The 13609-nt window shown below is 43.0% G+C and overlaps 1 protein-coding gene across 1 annotated transcript in view; it reads right to left on the bottom strand.

Annotated features, from left to right (window-relative positions):
• Positions 1 to 13609, bottom strand: part of wdr7 (WD repeat domain 7) — a 132135-nt gene that overhangs the window by 95728 nt on the left and 22798 nt on the right. Inside the window, exons 15-17 of the mRNA XM_083793512.1 lie at positions 11440 to 11654; positions 2485 to 2718; positions 1909 to 2202 (exon numbers count right to left, since the gene is read on the bottom strand). Coding sequence (XP_083649638.1) covers positions 1909 to 2202; positions 2485 to 2718; positions 11440 to 11654 — 743 coding nt within the window. The remainder of the gene's footprint in view (positions 1 to 1908; positions 2203 to 2484; positions 2719 to 11439; positions 11655 to 13609) is intronic.

Raw genomic sequence — 13609 nt, 5'->3', positions numbered from 1 at the left:
AACAGCGTTGCAGCTTGCTGCTTATGCGGGTTGTCTGTTGCCAGGGTTCTGTTGAAGTTGCGACTGAAACATACCCACTGAGGGTCCTCCTGGGTCTGGTTGTGCTGTGTAGCGTCACCGCCAGTAGCCATGTTGCCTAGTTTAGTTTTCCAACTGTCCACTGAGGTGTAGTAAAGGCTAGAAAACTAACCAGGGTCTTCCGACACATGGAAGAGTCTTGTAGGTCAAGCGCAGTGTAGACGCAGCTAGAAATATATATATACATATATAAAATATATATATATATATATAATAAACATATTTAATACATGTTAAATGTATATCCAATATATTTAATAAATAGCTACAGGACCACAACAACAAACCATAGATTGCATATTACATATATAATATATACATATATATATATATATATATATAATAAACATAATACAAACAGTAGCTAGAGGCAACAGGAGTAGCAACAGGAGTAGCCGCTAGAGGAGGCTAGAGGTAGCTAGAAAGGCTGCTAAAAGCAGCTAGCTAGTAGCTAGGGTCTTCTACCAATCTAGCCGTGGGCCGTGAGGCCGTATGGAAGCCTGTGATCGCGTGGAGCGGGGGCTTCCGAGCCGACGGGGTCTTGCGACACAACGTAGTGAGAAAGAGCGTGGTTCAGCGCGGGCTGAGGGAGTCTGTAAAACTGCGTGGTAGCTAGCAGGGTCCCTAACAGTTTTCGAGGCTTTAGCAGCAGAGAAAACAAGGGAAAACAGAGCTAACAAGCTGGGGTTGCAAAACGGAGGCTTAACAACTCACCGTAGCAGAGCAGCGCAGGTTGACGTCCGCGGATCGCTTCTTTCCGACGAGCGGCTGTCTCGTCCATTGTCGGCTGGCTCTTGTCCAAGGGCCAGGCAAAGCTTCGCGGCTAACGTGAGGTCTTCCGACGCTGGTTAGGCTAAGCGAAGAGCTAAGCTAGCGTTTGTCAACGCTAATAGAGCTATGTTCAAGAGGCCTCTCGGCACTGCTTGAAAAAGTCCTAGAAACTTACCTAGTTTCTTTTTCTGTGTTCGTGAGTGTAAGACCACCGGGTTTCCACCGCGAATTCCAGGGTACAAGTGAAGCACTCGTCCAGGGGGAATAATAGTCTCAACGGAGTTATGGAAGTGGTAGTCTTAGAAAATACATCTGTGTTAGCGCAGAAAAAGGCAGGAATGACGTCTTTCGGCTGTGCGCTGCTTTATAGGCTCTGGGCGGAGCTTGCAGCCACAGTCGTGACAGACAGCTGCACGACCCAATCAGTATTGTTTCGTGAGTATATGGATTTATTCTGTGTTGGCACCATGGAAATGGCGCCACCCTTAGGCGATTCTTGAGCGAGATGAGCTTAGATAAACCTCTTATTCTCCATTTTTTTCCCCACGTAAATTAACGCTCCACTTGATCATACTACTACAGCGTCACACAAAAGCATCAAAAGAAGCAGATCTACAAGCTAAAAAGCTTTTGAGCTTGTAGATCTGCTACATTTGTGCAACGTTTTAATGTGAATCCTGAAAAGTAACAGTTTTGGACATGTGAAGTTTCCACCCGACAGAGACGATGTGATCCATTGGAAAGTGTCAAATTAAGTCTTATGTGAGTCTTAAGTCTCATATTACAATGCCGATGAAAATCCTGATACAATGAACCACCATAGTCTGAAGACTGAGAAGTACAGTCCTGAATCATGGAATAAGATACATTTATAAAATACAGATTTTTGTTTTTTAATACAGAAAAGTAAAGTGGGGGGAAAAGGCAGATTTAATAGCCAACAAGGTTTTAAATAGAAAGCATAATATAATATATAGAGTATATAAAATATAAATAAATAGTTTGGGGCAACAGAACCAGATCGATTAAAAGTTTGCGCAGCCAAAACCAGCCACTGACCTTGAAGGTGGGCAGCATGAGGGACATGTGGCCCCCGCGGGAGATGAGGCCAAAGGAGATGGGGCAGTGGGGCTTGAGCATGCCCAGGCGAGCGAGGCACACCTCGTCCAGGGCCCCGTTGAGGCCCCAGGCGTGCAGGCAGGACATGAACAGCTTGGCCGTGTCCATGGTCAGGTTGTACTCCAGCAGGCTGAGCGACTTGGACTTCTCCTCGCGCCTCTTCATCTCCTCCTCCTCCTCCTCGTCCTCGTCCATCAGGTGCTCCTTGATGGTCTCCTTCATCGTCTCCTTCACCTGGGAGGAAGGAAGGAACGGGGAATAGGGGAGGGAGGGGGAGAGAGAGAAAGAGAGAGAGCATAAACTTATAGAGCAAAACGATTTAAGAATATTTGCGTCAGGTCACGTCTCATTTCGGGCAGTGATTGACACACCTAGTAGCCTAATTTTCAATGAGAGGCATTCATTTTTATAATTTGTTTTACACTACGTGTCCCGCGCCCCTCATGAGCAGACCGGTCTCTGATCCAGGTGACAACGTCACCGCCGTCTGAAAGGACCTGAACACAGACAGCTCACCTGTTTAAATATCTTGTTAGCCAGAAAGGAGCCTCCCTTGTCTTGGCCGGCCTGGCTCTTCTGCAGCGTTTCGGGGGAGATCAGCGTGGGGCTGGGTCTCTGGGCCTCCTCCGTCAGCAGCTGGATGATCACCGCCTCCACATCGAAGAACAACACGTGCATGTCGGGGTCCGTCACGTTGGTCTTCATGGCCTGCACCACCAGGGAATTATGGGAGTATTTGGGCAAGTTACCCTGGACGAGAGTCATAGGGATTAGGGAGAGAGACAGAGAGAGAGGGAGGAACGGAAAAGAGAAGAAGAGTTAGAGGAAGGCTGTGGCTGTGTGTGTGTGTGTGTGTGTGTGTGTGTGTGTGTGTGCGCGCGCGCGCGCGAGGGAGAGTTAAAGGTGGGATTTGTTATGTTCCTTGACTGATACACAATTCACCTGACACACACACGCACACACACAAACACAAGGCAAACAAACAGCATTCACACAAAGCCATGTACTGTATATAGAGAAACAATGACTCACACACATTCCCAAAGGCACACACTCACATGTACACACGACCATCAGTTAAAAATAAATGCTAATGGACGACAACAACATATTGAGTTTCATTGTGAAACTTGGTGACGGCAAACAAACTACACCGTAAAATCAATCTTACACCCTCACAGTTCAATTAAGAAAATGTATCCTCCATCAAAATGTTCGCACGTGCACACACATTTACAGAAGCACACCTCAAACATGCAGAATGCTGTGTAAGTGTATGTATATGTGTGTGTGTGTATATGTATATGTATATGTATATGTGTGTGTGTGTGTGTGTGTGTGTGTGTGTGTGTGTGTGTGTGTGTGTGTGTGTGTGTGTGTGTGTGTGTGTGTGTTCTGTAAACGCATATTGGTGAATGAACACTGCCATCTACAGGCACTTCACTGCAACAACACAGGCACAGACAAAACACCCTGGTACTGTGTAGTATTCAATGCATGACTGAAATGACTAGGGAGAAAACATTAATTCACAACAATAATACAACTTTATTTGTATAGCACCTTTCATGACATGCAACACAGTGCTTTACAGAGCAATGGAGAAAAAAGAAAAGAAAAGCAAGGCATAAAATATTAAAATAGCAATGCAATACAGTGAGGACATGAATAACAACAAAGAATGTAAAATATCAACTAAAAGCAAGAGTGTAGAAGTAGGTCTTGAGCTGTGCGTTAAAAATGTCTACAGAGTACAAAGGCTGCCTGTCAAAGGTATAGACCAATTATAAACGGGTCTCATGGTCACAGCCAACGTATTTCCTGTAGGCAGAGACTTCTACTACATTGAATGGTAGAGTGAGTGAGTGACTGATGTGAAGTCTGCTCAAACATTACTCTTTTACCTGCTCTTTACTAACACTAACTTTCCAAAGATGCCCAGAACATCGGGATGAACCTGTGTAGTTTATGGTTGTTCCAACAGGCAACATTCAACTTTGGAGAGAAACAGAATGTCAACAAGTCACAAGTTGTAATCTGTCAGTTGTTTTCTTTGGCAGTCCATAAAAAGGTCCAATGCAGTAATCAAGCCGATAAAAAACAAAAGGCGTGGATCAGCGTTTTTGCATCGTCCAATGACAGATAGGCTCTGATTCGTGCAATATTTCTAAGGTCAAAAAATAATATTGGTAACATGGTAACTTGGTCTCATGATTAATGATATAAATTAATTAATTACAAGAGCAGGGTGGGGAGTTGAATATGGCTTGTTTTCACCAAAAACGCTGTCTGTGAACAGATAGCAGAGATATTGTATTTTTGTGAATGCTATAATTATTTGGCTAAACGGGCTATGGATTATTATAATTGTTTAACACTGAGGATATTCTGGTGCTCTCCAGCTTTAAGTCTTCACCACCTGTGAGTGCACACTCACATACAAATATACAAAAGACAACTGACACACACACACAATTAATAATTCATGTGTATATATATACTGTGAACAAGTAAAAGCGCGCGCACACACACACACACACACACACACACACACACACAAAAGTGCAAAGGTCAATGTCCTTCTGGCTACCCCCCGTACCCCCCACACACACACAGTAAATGGATATATGCATGGTGGTAGATACAGTACACACACATGGATGGGCACAGTGCACACATACACACAGACCTGCACGAGCACTTGAGCACACACACTTGGATTGACATGTGCGCACATACACACAATCACACATACATGCCCACATATCAAAAAACATAAACTTGTATAATAGCTTGTTATATCATAGTCAGTCCAAAACGTTTATTTTTTTTATTACACTTTACATTTCGAAGTAGTGAAAATAGCAGATCTGCAAGCTCACAGATGTGACACATTCTGACTCTGAGCTTGTAGATTTGCTATTTGCCCTACTTTTGTCTGTGTGACACTCATTTATTAAACATATCTGCTATTGGGCAGAAACCAGATGACTCCAAAATGTTCATTTTTTCAGGATTATTATTTTTTCCCCCAGGAAATTAACAATGAACAAAAGAAAGCAATACTGCACCATCAAAGCTGGTATTGTGACTTTATTTATTGTCAAATACTTGCATGAGAGGGTGAGAGGTGGTGGGAGTTACAGTAGCTGCTTTGACAGTTTGAGGTGACATATTGTACAAAGAACTTGAAGACCAGTCGGCCTAACTATGACATCAGCTGGGTCATCTATGAAGTCATACTATACTGTCCCTCTATTGGTTTGGATACATTTGTACGTTCTCAGAATTAGATGAATTAGATTTGGGGCGGCTGTGGCTCAGGAGGTCTTGCCCAAGTGTCCTTGGGCAAGACACTGAAACCTACATTGCCTCCAATGAGTCGGTCGGTGCTAGCTTGCCACCATTGGTGTGTGAATGTGGGAAGTGAGGACACTGGCGTCGACTGTTCGCCGCTTCACCTGCATGTATGAATGAATGAACCATTGTAAAGCGCTTTGAGCACTTGGAAAAATGGTATGCAAATGGGAGTTAGAGATGATCATCCATGCGTGTCTTCACGTCTGGATTACTGCAATTCACCAGTCTCTCTAAAATCATCATTAGACCAGCTGCAACTGGTGACCAGGTACAGGAGATCCTGTCATATCACACCCATCTTGTTCTCCTTGCATTGGCTCCCAGTAAATGACCGAATTCATTTTAAAATCCTTGGCATCACACACAGAACCCACCATGGCCATGTAGGCACCCCCATATCTGTGTGACCTGCTCCAACCATACGTTCCCAGAAGATCTGGTTGTTCCTCCCACTATACTAAAGGTGACCGAGCCTTTGCTAGTTTTGCCACAGGCTATGGAACAACCTCCCCTACCACCTGAAATCTGTGGCCCTTTTTTTACTTTTAAAGACCCAACTTTTCAGACAGGCCTTTGTAACATATAGTCCTGTATTGATTTCTTGATTCTCACCAGTGCCTTGTTCTGTTTTCTGTCTCCTTGCTTTATTGTTTTATTGTTGACATGTTTTGCGTTTATTGTTGTGAAGCACTTTGTGACTCTGATGTCTGTGAAATGTACTCTGTAAATAAAATCTGTACTTAATATATAAAATATAATAAACAGTTTCATATTTCCAGTTTCCACACAGACCTACCCACCCTGTGTGTGAAATGTGTTATATGAGAAAAGACAAACGCACGCACTCGACAGGTTTATAAACCTCTCAAGGTCAAACAGGAGCCACCCACACACACAAACACGTATTGGCAATAAACACAAAGGGACAAAGAATGGCCCATAACTTAGATATAAAAAGCACACAAATACGTACATACAGAATCAGGGCCGAATTAACACCACTGAGGGCCCCTGGGCACTGAAGCTAGAAGGGCCCCCCTTCACGCGCACGCAACATTTTTGCTGTTTTGTAGCCGTTTGGGGGCAGTTTTATGCCGTTATATTGGCCTATTTCCAGTCACCTACCCCCCCCCCCCCCCAGAGTGACAGCCAATCTAGCACATTGTTGCTGCTTTAGACACAATTGCACTTTTCAGCTGCCCTTCTCACCAACAATAAAACTTATTTTTAGACACCATTTATTTCATTCGGATTAGCAGGGAAATTATCTGTGGAACTAAAATAAAAAATAAAAATATATATATATATTTTTTTAGGGGGCCCTGGTGCCCAAGGGCCCCTGGGCACGTGCCCATATGGTAGATCCGGCCCTGTACAGAATATCCTTGTGGTTAGAAAGATACTGTAGGCAATAGCTAGGTTTGCCAATATATTTTTCAGTGTCATTGTCAAAAACAACAGGTATACTAGTATATGGTAATTGTGGGGAAAGCTTGCATGTGATTTTAGAAAAATACATGAAAATTGTTTAATACACAAATCTTGAATGGGGGTGCCCTGGCACAAAGTATTTTTAGATGGGGGTCCACAGCCAAATGGATCAATTTGGGGGTCCTTGAGATGAAAACTAAGGTCTGAGGACCACCGATACATTATATCTCTCTCCTCTCAACCCTCCCATGGAGGCCAAGAAACCATTGGACAATGAAAATAGCACATGTACACACAGCAGCACATGTCAAGACACAGACACTTAAACATACATGCACATGCATACACCCATGTATGGGCAATGGGCATGCACGTAGACACATCCACACACCGTTCCTGTGACCTTTGCGTGTCTCCAGCAGAGTCTTAATTGGTCTGAGACTTTGGCCAACTATCTGACCTAGATGGCTGTGTGTGTGCGCACGCGCAAGCATTTCTGCCTCTCCAGCTTTTTCTTTTCTCCTTCTCTTCCTCCATCCATCTTCCTTCTTTCTCTTAACCTTTCTCATCTTCTTTTCTCTTTAAACTCACCTTCTCTTTCACCCCCCACCCCCCAATTTATCTTCCCCTTTATGGTGAGTTGGAGACAGGCAGTCAAGGAAATTTAGTGTGTGTGTGTGTGTGTGTGTGTGTGTGTGTGTGTGTGTGTGAGAGAGTGAGTGAGTGAGTGAGTGAGTGAGTGAGATGAAGTGATGACAGTGAAAAGGGTGATGAGAGTAATGGTACGAGACAGATGAGGTGTGGGACAGAGAGACAAAAGAACAAAAGTGGACATGTAGGGAGAGAGAGAGCACGTGCCAATAGAGCACCAAAGTCTGACGTAATTCTCCTGGGTGGTGTTTTTTTTCTTCTGAATTAGATTGACTTTAAGAACTGCGTTATTGCAAAAACAAATAAATTATCGTGGCGGTTGGACTCATAATTATGGATATGAAGAATCAACTGACGGCCAGAAAACGCTAATGTTACTGCCACCGAATGAGTCAAGATTTCACATGAAACAGACAAATGTATCAAATAGAGTTAAATGACTAAACGATAGAGCCTCCTCCCTGACAATATCGCTGAGACAGTTTGTTTATGGCCATGGAGTTGCTCAGCCATTGATTCATTTCTCATTCATAAAAGCAAGTTTTTAATGTTTGTTAGCCCTCATCTAGAAGTTTGAGAGCACAATAAAACCCTGACGTTTAGCTTCATTAGAGAATGAAATAAAAGCTTTAAGCTTATCAGTGTTACTTAGCAGAAAAACTAACAGGCAGTCTCTCAGTGATCTCACTGATTTCTAATAGCGGGGGGTGGACTTGTAAGAAATCAGCAAGATTTAGCTTTTGGTGACTAGTTTCTGAATTATTGATAAGAGATTCTGTTACTATTGGGTGTGCTAAATAACATACTAAAATGTTAGGAACAACGGACAACCAGAAAGGCATAGTTTTCAAGATGGCGTCCATGGAAGCTAAAATGAGCTAAAATGCCTATAAACTGGGATTGAATATGTAAAAAATCATAACAATTATGTACTTAACTACTTTTTGAATTTTTGCATGATGTTAGGTATGGGCATAAGGTTTTCAAAAACCATTGCAAACTAATTTGGCTCGCCCCCTAGTGGATGGTTTACAACTTTGGAATGAGACAGGCATTTTAAGCTCCCGGCAACCATCGTGGACGCCATCTTGAAAACGATGCCTTTCAAGTTGTTCGTTTTCCGTAAAGTTTTAGTATGTTATTTAGCACACCCAATGGTAACAGAATCCAACCATATAATGAGATATCCAATAGTGGTTTCATTGCAAACCAACCACTAGGGGCGCTCCAAACGCGTTTGCACAGCTTTTTGAACTCATACCTAACACCACACCAAAATTCAGAAACTACTCACCAAAAGCCAAATCTCGCTGATTTCTTACAAGTCCGTCCCCCGCTATAAAACACCTGGCAGTTACAGTGTTACATCCTCGCAAAGAACAAAGACAAGACACTGCATACAGACAGATAGATAGATCTATACAGTAGCCCTTTATTGATCCTGAGGGGAATTCAGTTGTCATAGCAGCACCGCAGTGAGGATAAAACAAAGACACAGGGAAGGATAGATAAAATGTACATAGGCCTGTCACAATAATTACAGTAGTTATTTGAGATAATCGCAATTATTTTACATAAGTCATAATCTCTTAAAAATCTGAAAAATGTTCATATATTATTTTCAAATATTTGAGAAAAAAAATTGCGGAAATAACGTGCAGCGCACGCCGCATCATAAATATGATAAAGATAAAAAATATACAAAAGACAGTATAAAGATCATTCAGCATCTGACCTGGCCCTCAGTGTCTGCCTGGGCTGGTGGTGTGCATTAGTGTATCACCAGTAGGCATTCACATCACCAATAAAAATGAATAGATAAAAACTGCATATAAAACGAAGACCTCAAGACGGACCTGGCCACTGACCACCATGGAATGACCGTCCATAGGATGGACCTGGCCACTGACCAGTGACCTGACCACCATGGTAACTGTAACCTTAACAAGTAACCGTTTTGGACATAATGAGGTTTCCACCCAACAAAGGCGAAGTATAATGTGCAAACTACAATATCTCCCATCACCAAATACAAAACAACAACAACGGCTGGCCATAACAGTATTCCCGTCCGTGGATTCCCGACTTTACGCTAGTGACGATTCTCTGAACAAACGGTGGTCTGCAGTGTTTTTACACACATCGCCTTTGGCATCGCCTGGGCCTACTTGGAACCGCGCAGGGGGAACCACTTGAAAAGTCTGCTCCCGGTAACTTTGGCCTGATGGAAAATGAAGAGATGAGGGTAGAGCCCGAGGCAGGCGAGTTAAACCGGTACCGTGCAGTGGAGACTGCGTGACACAGACACTCTAACACATATACAAAGTAACAACGGACCTTTCTGCGCAAGCCGGAGTCATGGAACGGTAGCAGATGGACCGCTGGTTTGCGGCACAAGCTTTGTGTCAACTTCTCTAACTAATCTCTCTCACTCGCTCTCTCCACAAGACACTGAACTCAGAATCTCTGCATCTAGAAGACAATGTACTGACTGTAGAAATATCTCTCTATCTCCAGTAGACACTGGACTCAATCTCTCGCTCTCAAGCCCATTTTAGACGAGAGGAGGAATTTTAAAACGCCTTCTAAATCCTAACCTAAATTTTTAGAAAATCTGATATTTTATTCAGAAAATGTAAGAAGATTCCTGTTGCTAGATACAGTACAAGGCAACATCTAAAATGACACAGATGCTTTCCTGGTTTTAAAAGCTATTAACAACGTACAGGCTTTCCTGGTCTTAATGGGTTAAAAGACACTGAACATTTCTGTACATCTCAGCAAATGATCCAAAAAACTGCAACACAGAGTCATAACACTACACCCCGAGAAGGTCCGTATTACAGCCAATGTCTGTCTGTCTGTATGCATTGATTGATGGATATATTATTACATGGGTAAAATCAGGTGTCATATTTATTCCTTGGGTAAATCCAGGTGTCATACATATTAGCATAATATTGCTTTTAAATAAAGTCTAAAATACCCCCTGTATTACTTTGTGAGTGTGCAGTGTGAGAGAGTCGAGAGTGAGAGAGAGAGAAAAGCGCCCCACGTCAGTCTCGTGCATGTATGATGGGGAGCCTGCACGTACGTGAGACGTCAAAATGAGTTGGAAATTGGAATAAAAACAAATGTAGCCCATGTATCGCTTATGGATCGCACCTTGGTGATCTCTTGCAGTGTGTGATCCCATTCTCTTGTCTGCGATCAATCGTTTAGTGAAAAAAACCCCACAAAGATATGACAGCCGATTTCAAAAAGAGACTCCCGCGATGTGAAACACTACTATACTCAAAACAAGCTGATGACTCGCTGACGAATTTAAAAGTCCTACCGTGTGTACGAGCCTTTATACTGTGCTCTACTGTCAGATATCAAAAGCAGATGCTTTATAAACACACACACACACAGTCACACACACAGTCACACACACACTCTAACAAGACACGTCAACACGTCGGTTTTACCACTGTGGAACAAGCCATGAGAAACACATACAAACACATGGTAACAATTCAGTGGTGGAAAGTAAACTAAGTACATTTACTTAAGTACTGTAATTTTGAGGTATTTGTACTTTACTTGAGTATGTCCAATTTCCAATACCTTTACTTGTTCTACTCGACTACATCTCAGATCCAAGCATTGTACTTTTACTCCACTACATTATTTTGAAAACTTTAGTTACTATAGTTACTTTGTAGATTTGGATCATTACAAAAGACATACATTAACCACTTTTTTGGCCATTTGAAAATAGCCGATCTACAAGCTTAGCGCACAACGGATCGAAAGATTGATACATTTGAAAACTTTAATGAAACATTCTGCATAAAGTAGTACCTTCTACTTTTGGTACTTCAAGTACATTTTGATACCAATACTTTTTGTACTTTAACTCAAGTCAATTTTGACTTCCGTAGTTCTACCACCGCAGGATTGATACTTTTACTTAAGTAAAAACATTGAGTCCGTTTTTCCACCACTGTGGGTAACACGAGGAATAATAATAATAACATAACTGACCTTATCTGCGTTGTCGGCAGCCAGCAGGTTGGTGGCCAGCGTCTGCAGCTTGTGCGTGGCCATGTTCTTGAGCGCGGCCAGGCTGCGGCGGGTCATGGCCTGCTTCAGGTTGACAGCGGGGTGGCTGAGGGCGTCCACCGCCGCCGGGGCCAGCTCGTCGCAGGCGTTCAGGATCTCCACGGCCGTGATGCCCATCACGCAGCGGTCCAGCGCTCCTGGAGAGAGAGAGAGAGGAACCCAAAACCAAATGAGAGCATGAACAAAAAAATAAAATGGCTATGATTCTTTTTTACTTTGATATGATTTAAGTTTCTATTTGACGTCATTAGTCCTACAACTACAACCTATCTCAAACCCTCACCTTCCTCCCACGGGGCAGCACACCTAAACCTAACCCATGTCTAACCAATGACTAGTCTAAACTAAGTATGCACCCCGTTTAACCTCTCAGATTCTACTAAATGTCTTCTAAATCATGACAGTTTTCTGAAAAACCTATGTTTCTGTATCAGTGGTTCTATTAATATACAAAGCTTGTAGTGCGGCACTTGAAAAATAACAGATCTACAAGCTCATAGTGCCACGCTACGAGCTTGTAGATCTGCCATTTTTCAACAGCTACCGTAGTAGCGACCTAGTGGAAACGTTTTCATCGTTGGCTGCCTCTAGGCCAATGGGAGACTTACATAAAACCCATACTCTGAACACCTCAAAGCTGAAGGCAGAGGCTGCTGCACGCAAAATGAATATAGCAATTATGACTATATATTGGAACTTTATTTTCAGATGGGGATCCATGGCCAAATACATAATCAATTTGGGGGTCCACATCCTGTTTGAGAACTACTGCTATAAGGGAGGTATGTGTGTACAGGCCAGGGGCTGTGGGTCAGTGAGTGTGTGTAGAGTTCCGCAAGCATCACTGAAGTGGCAATAATCACGTTAACCCACACCCTCGTGTAATATTGCAATTATACAACAGTTGCCCTTAAAACTAAGAAAATCGCTGAAAGAATATATTTTTTTAATGACAGATGTAGTCACTACGACCACAAATGTCCCAAGAAACTAGCTAGCCTAGCCACAGAGTTTGCTAGCGCTCTGGGAGAACAGAGCAGCTGAATTCTTTGTTTTGATTAGGTGGTGAATGGTGCTGGTTTAACCCACGGCTAGAAGGCTGTTTCAACCAATCAGATTGCTTCCTCGAAACGACCGGTGGTATAATAGAATATAAAGTTAGGCGGGGGGGGGGGGGGGGGGGAGAGAGAGAGAGAGAGAGAGAGAGAGACATCATGTTGCTGCAGAGTGCAGACTGTGTTGACAGCAGGACTGGGTCTGATATTGAGTGAGCGCAGAAGCGTCAGTTTTCCAAATGGTTTGAGAGTGGTCAATAACTTTACTGGACTAGAGACCCAGGAACAGGTTCATACCCGTTCCTGGGTGTGTGTGTGTGTGTGTGTGTGAGCCATCACCCAATTACATGTCCAATGCCCGAGTACACACACACGACTCACTCCTTAATTTCACACTTTGCTACCCTGCAATCTCCCACCACTACAGCTAACACAACCATCTCTCTCTCTCACACAGGCAGTAGAACCGCGCGCACACACACACACTATGACCTCACTATCAAGTCCATACATTATTAATACAGATATTATTGTCACAACAGTAAAACCTGTACACATAACAGATGGTGCTGCAGAATAAATCACAGTACAAGTCATTTCAAACACACTTTCTCACTCAACTCATCAAAAGTTGAGTGGAGGGCCCAGGCCGTGGCGTAACGGTCTGGGCACCGGACTGGTAATCCAGTCGCAGTGTGCCGCGGGTTCGACTCCCGAACCCGACACGGCCTTTACTGCATGTCATCCCCCCATCTCTCTCCCGTTTCCTGTCAGCCTACTGTCTGTCCCTTCAAAAATCAATAAAAAAAAGGCGTAAGCCGCAAAAAAATATCTAAAAAAAAAACAAAAAGTTGAGTGGAGGGCAAAGGACAAACAACCCCCTAGTTTTGTTTTGCATTTGTTATCAATAATAAAACCTGTGTAACAAGTAACAACAGTTTGGTTTCGGGAAGGGAAATTATATCGCTTTAAGCATGTATGTAAGACACAAGGTCGATTCAACAAATGTCTTCAGTTTTCAGAAAAATGTATGTTGC

This window comes from Protomyctophum parallelum (assembly GCF_964188405.1).
Source record: "Protomyctophum parallelum genome assembly, chromosome: 21".
NCBI lineage: Eukaryota > Metazoa > Chordata > Actinopteri > Myctophiformes > Myctophidae > Protomyctophum > Protomyctophum parallelum.
This window is presented reverse-complemented; position numbering and strand designations above follow the sequence as displayed.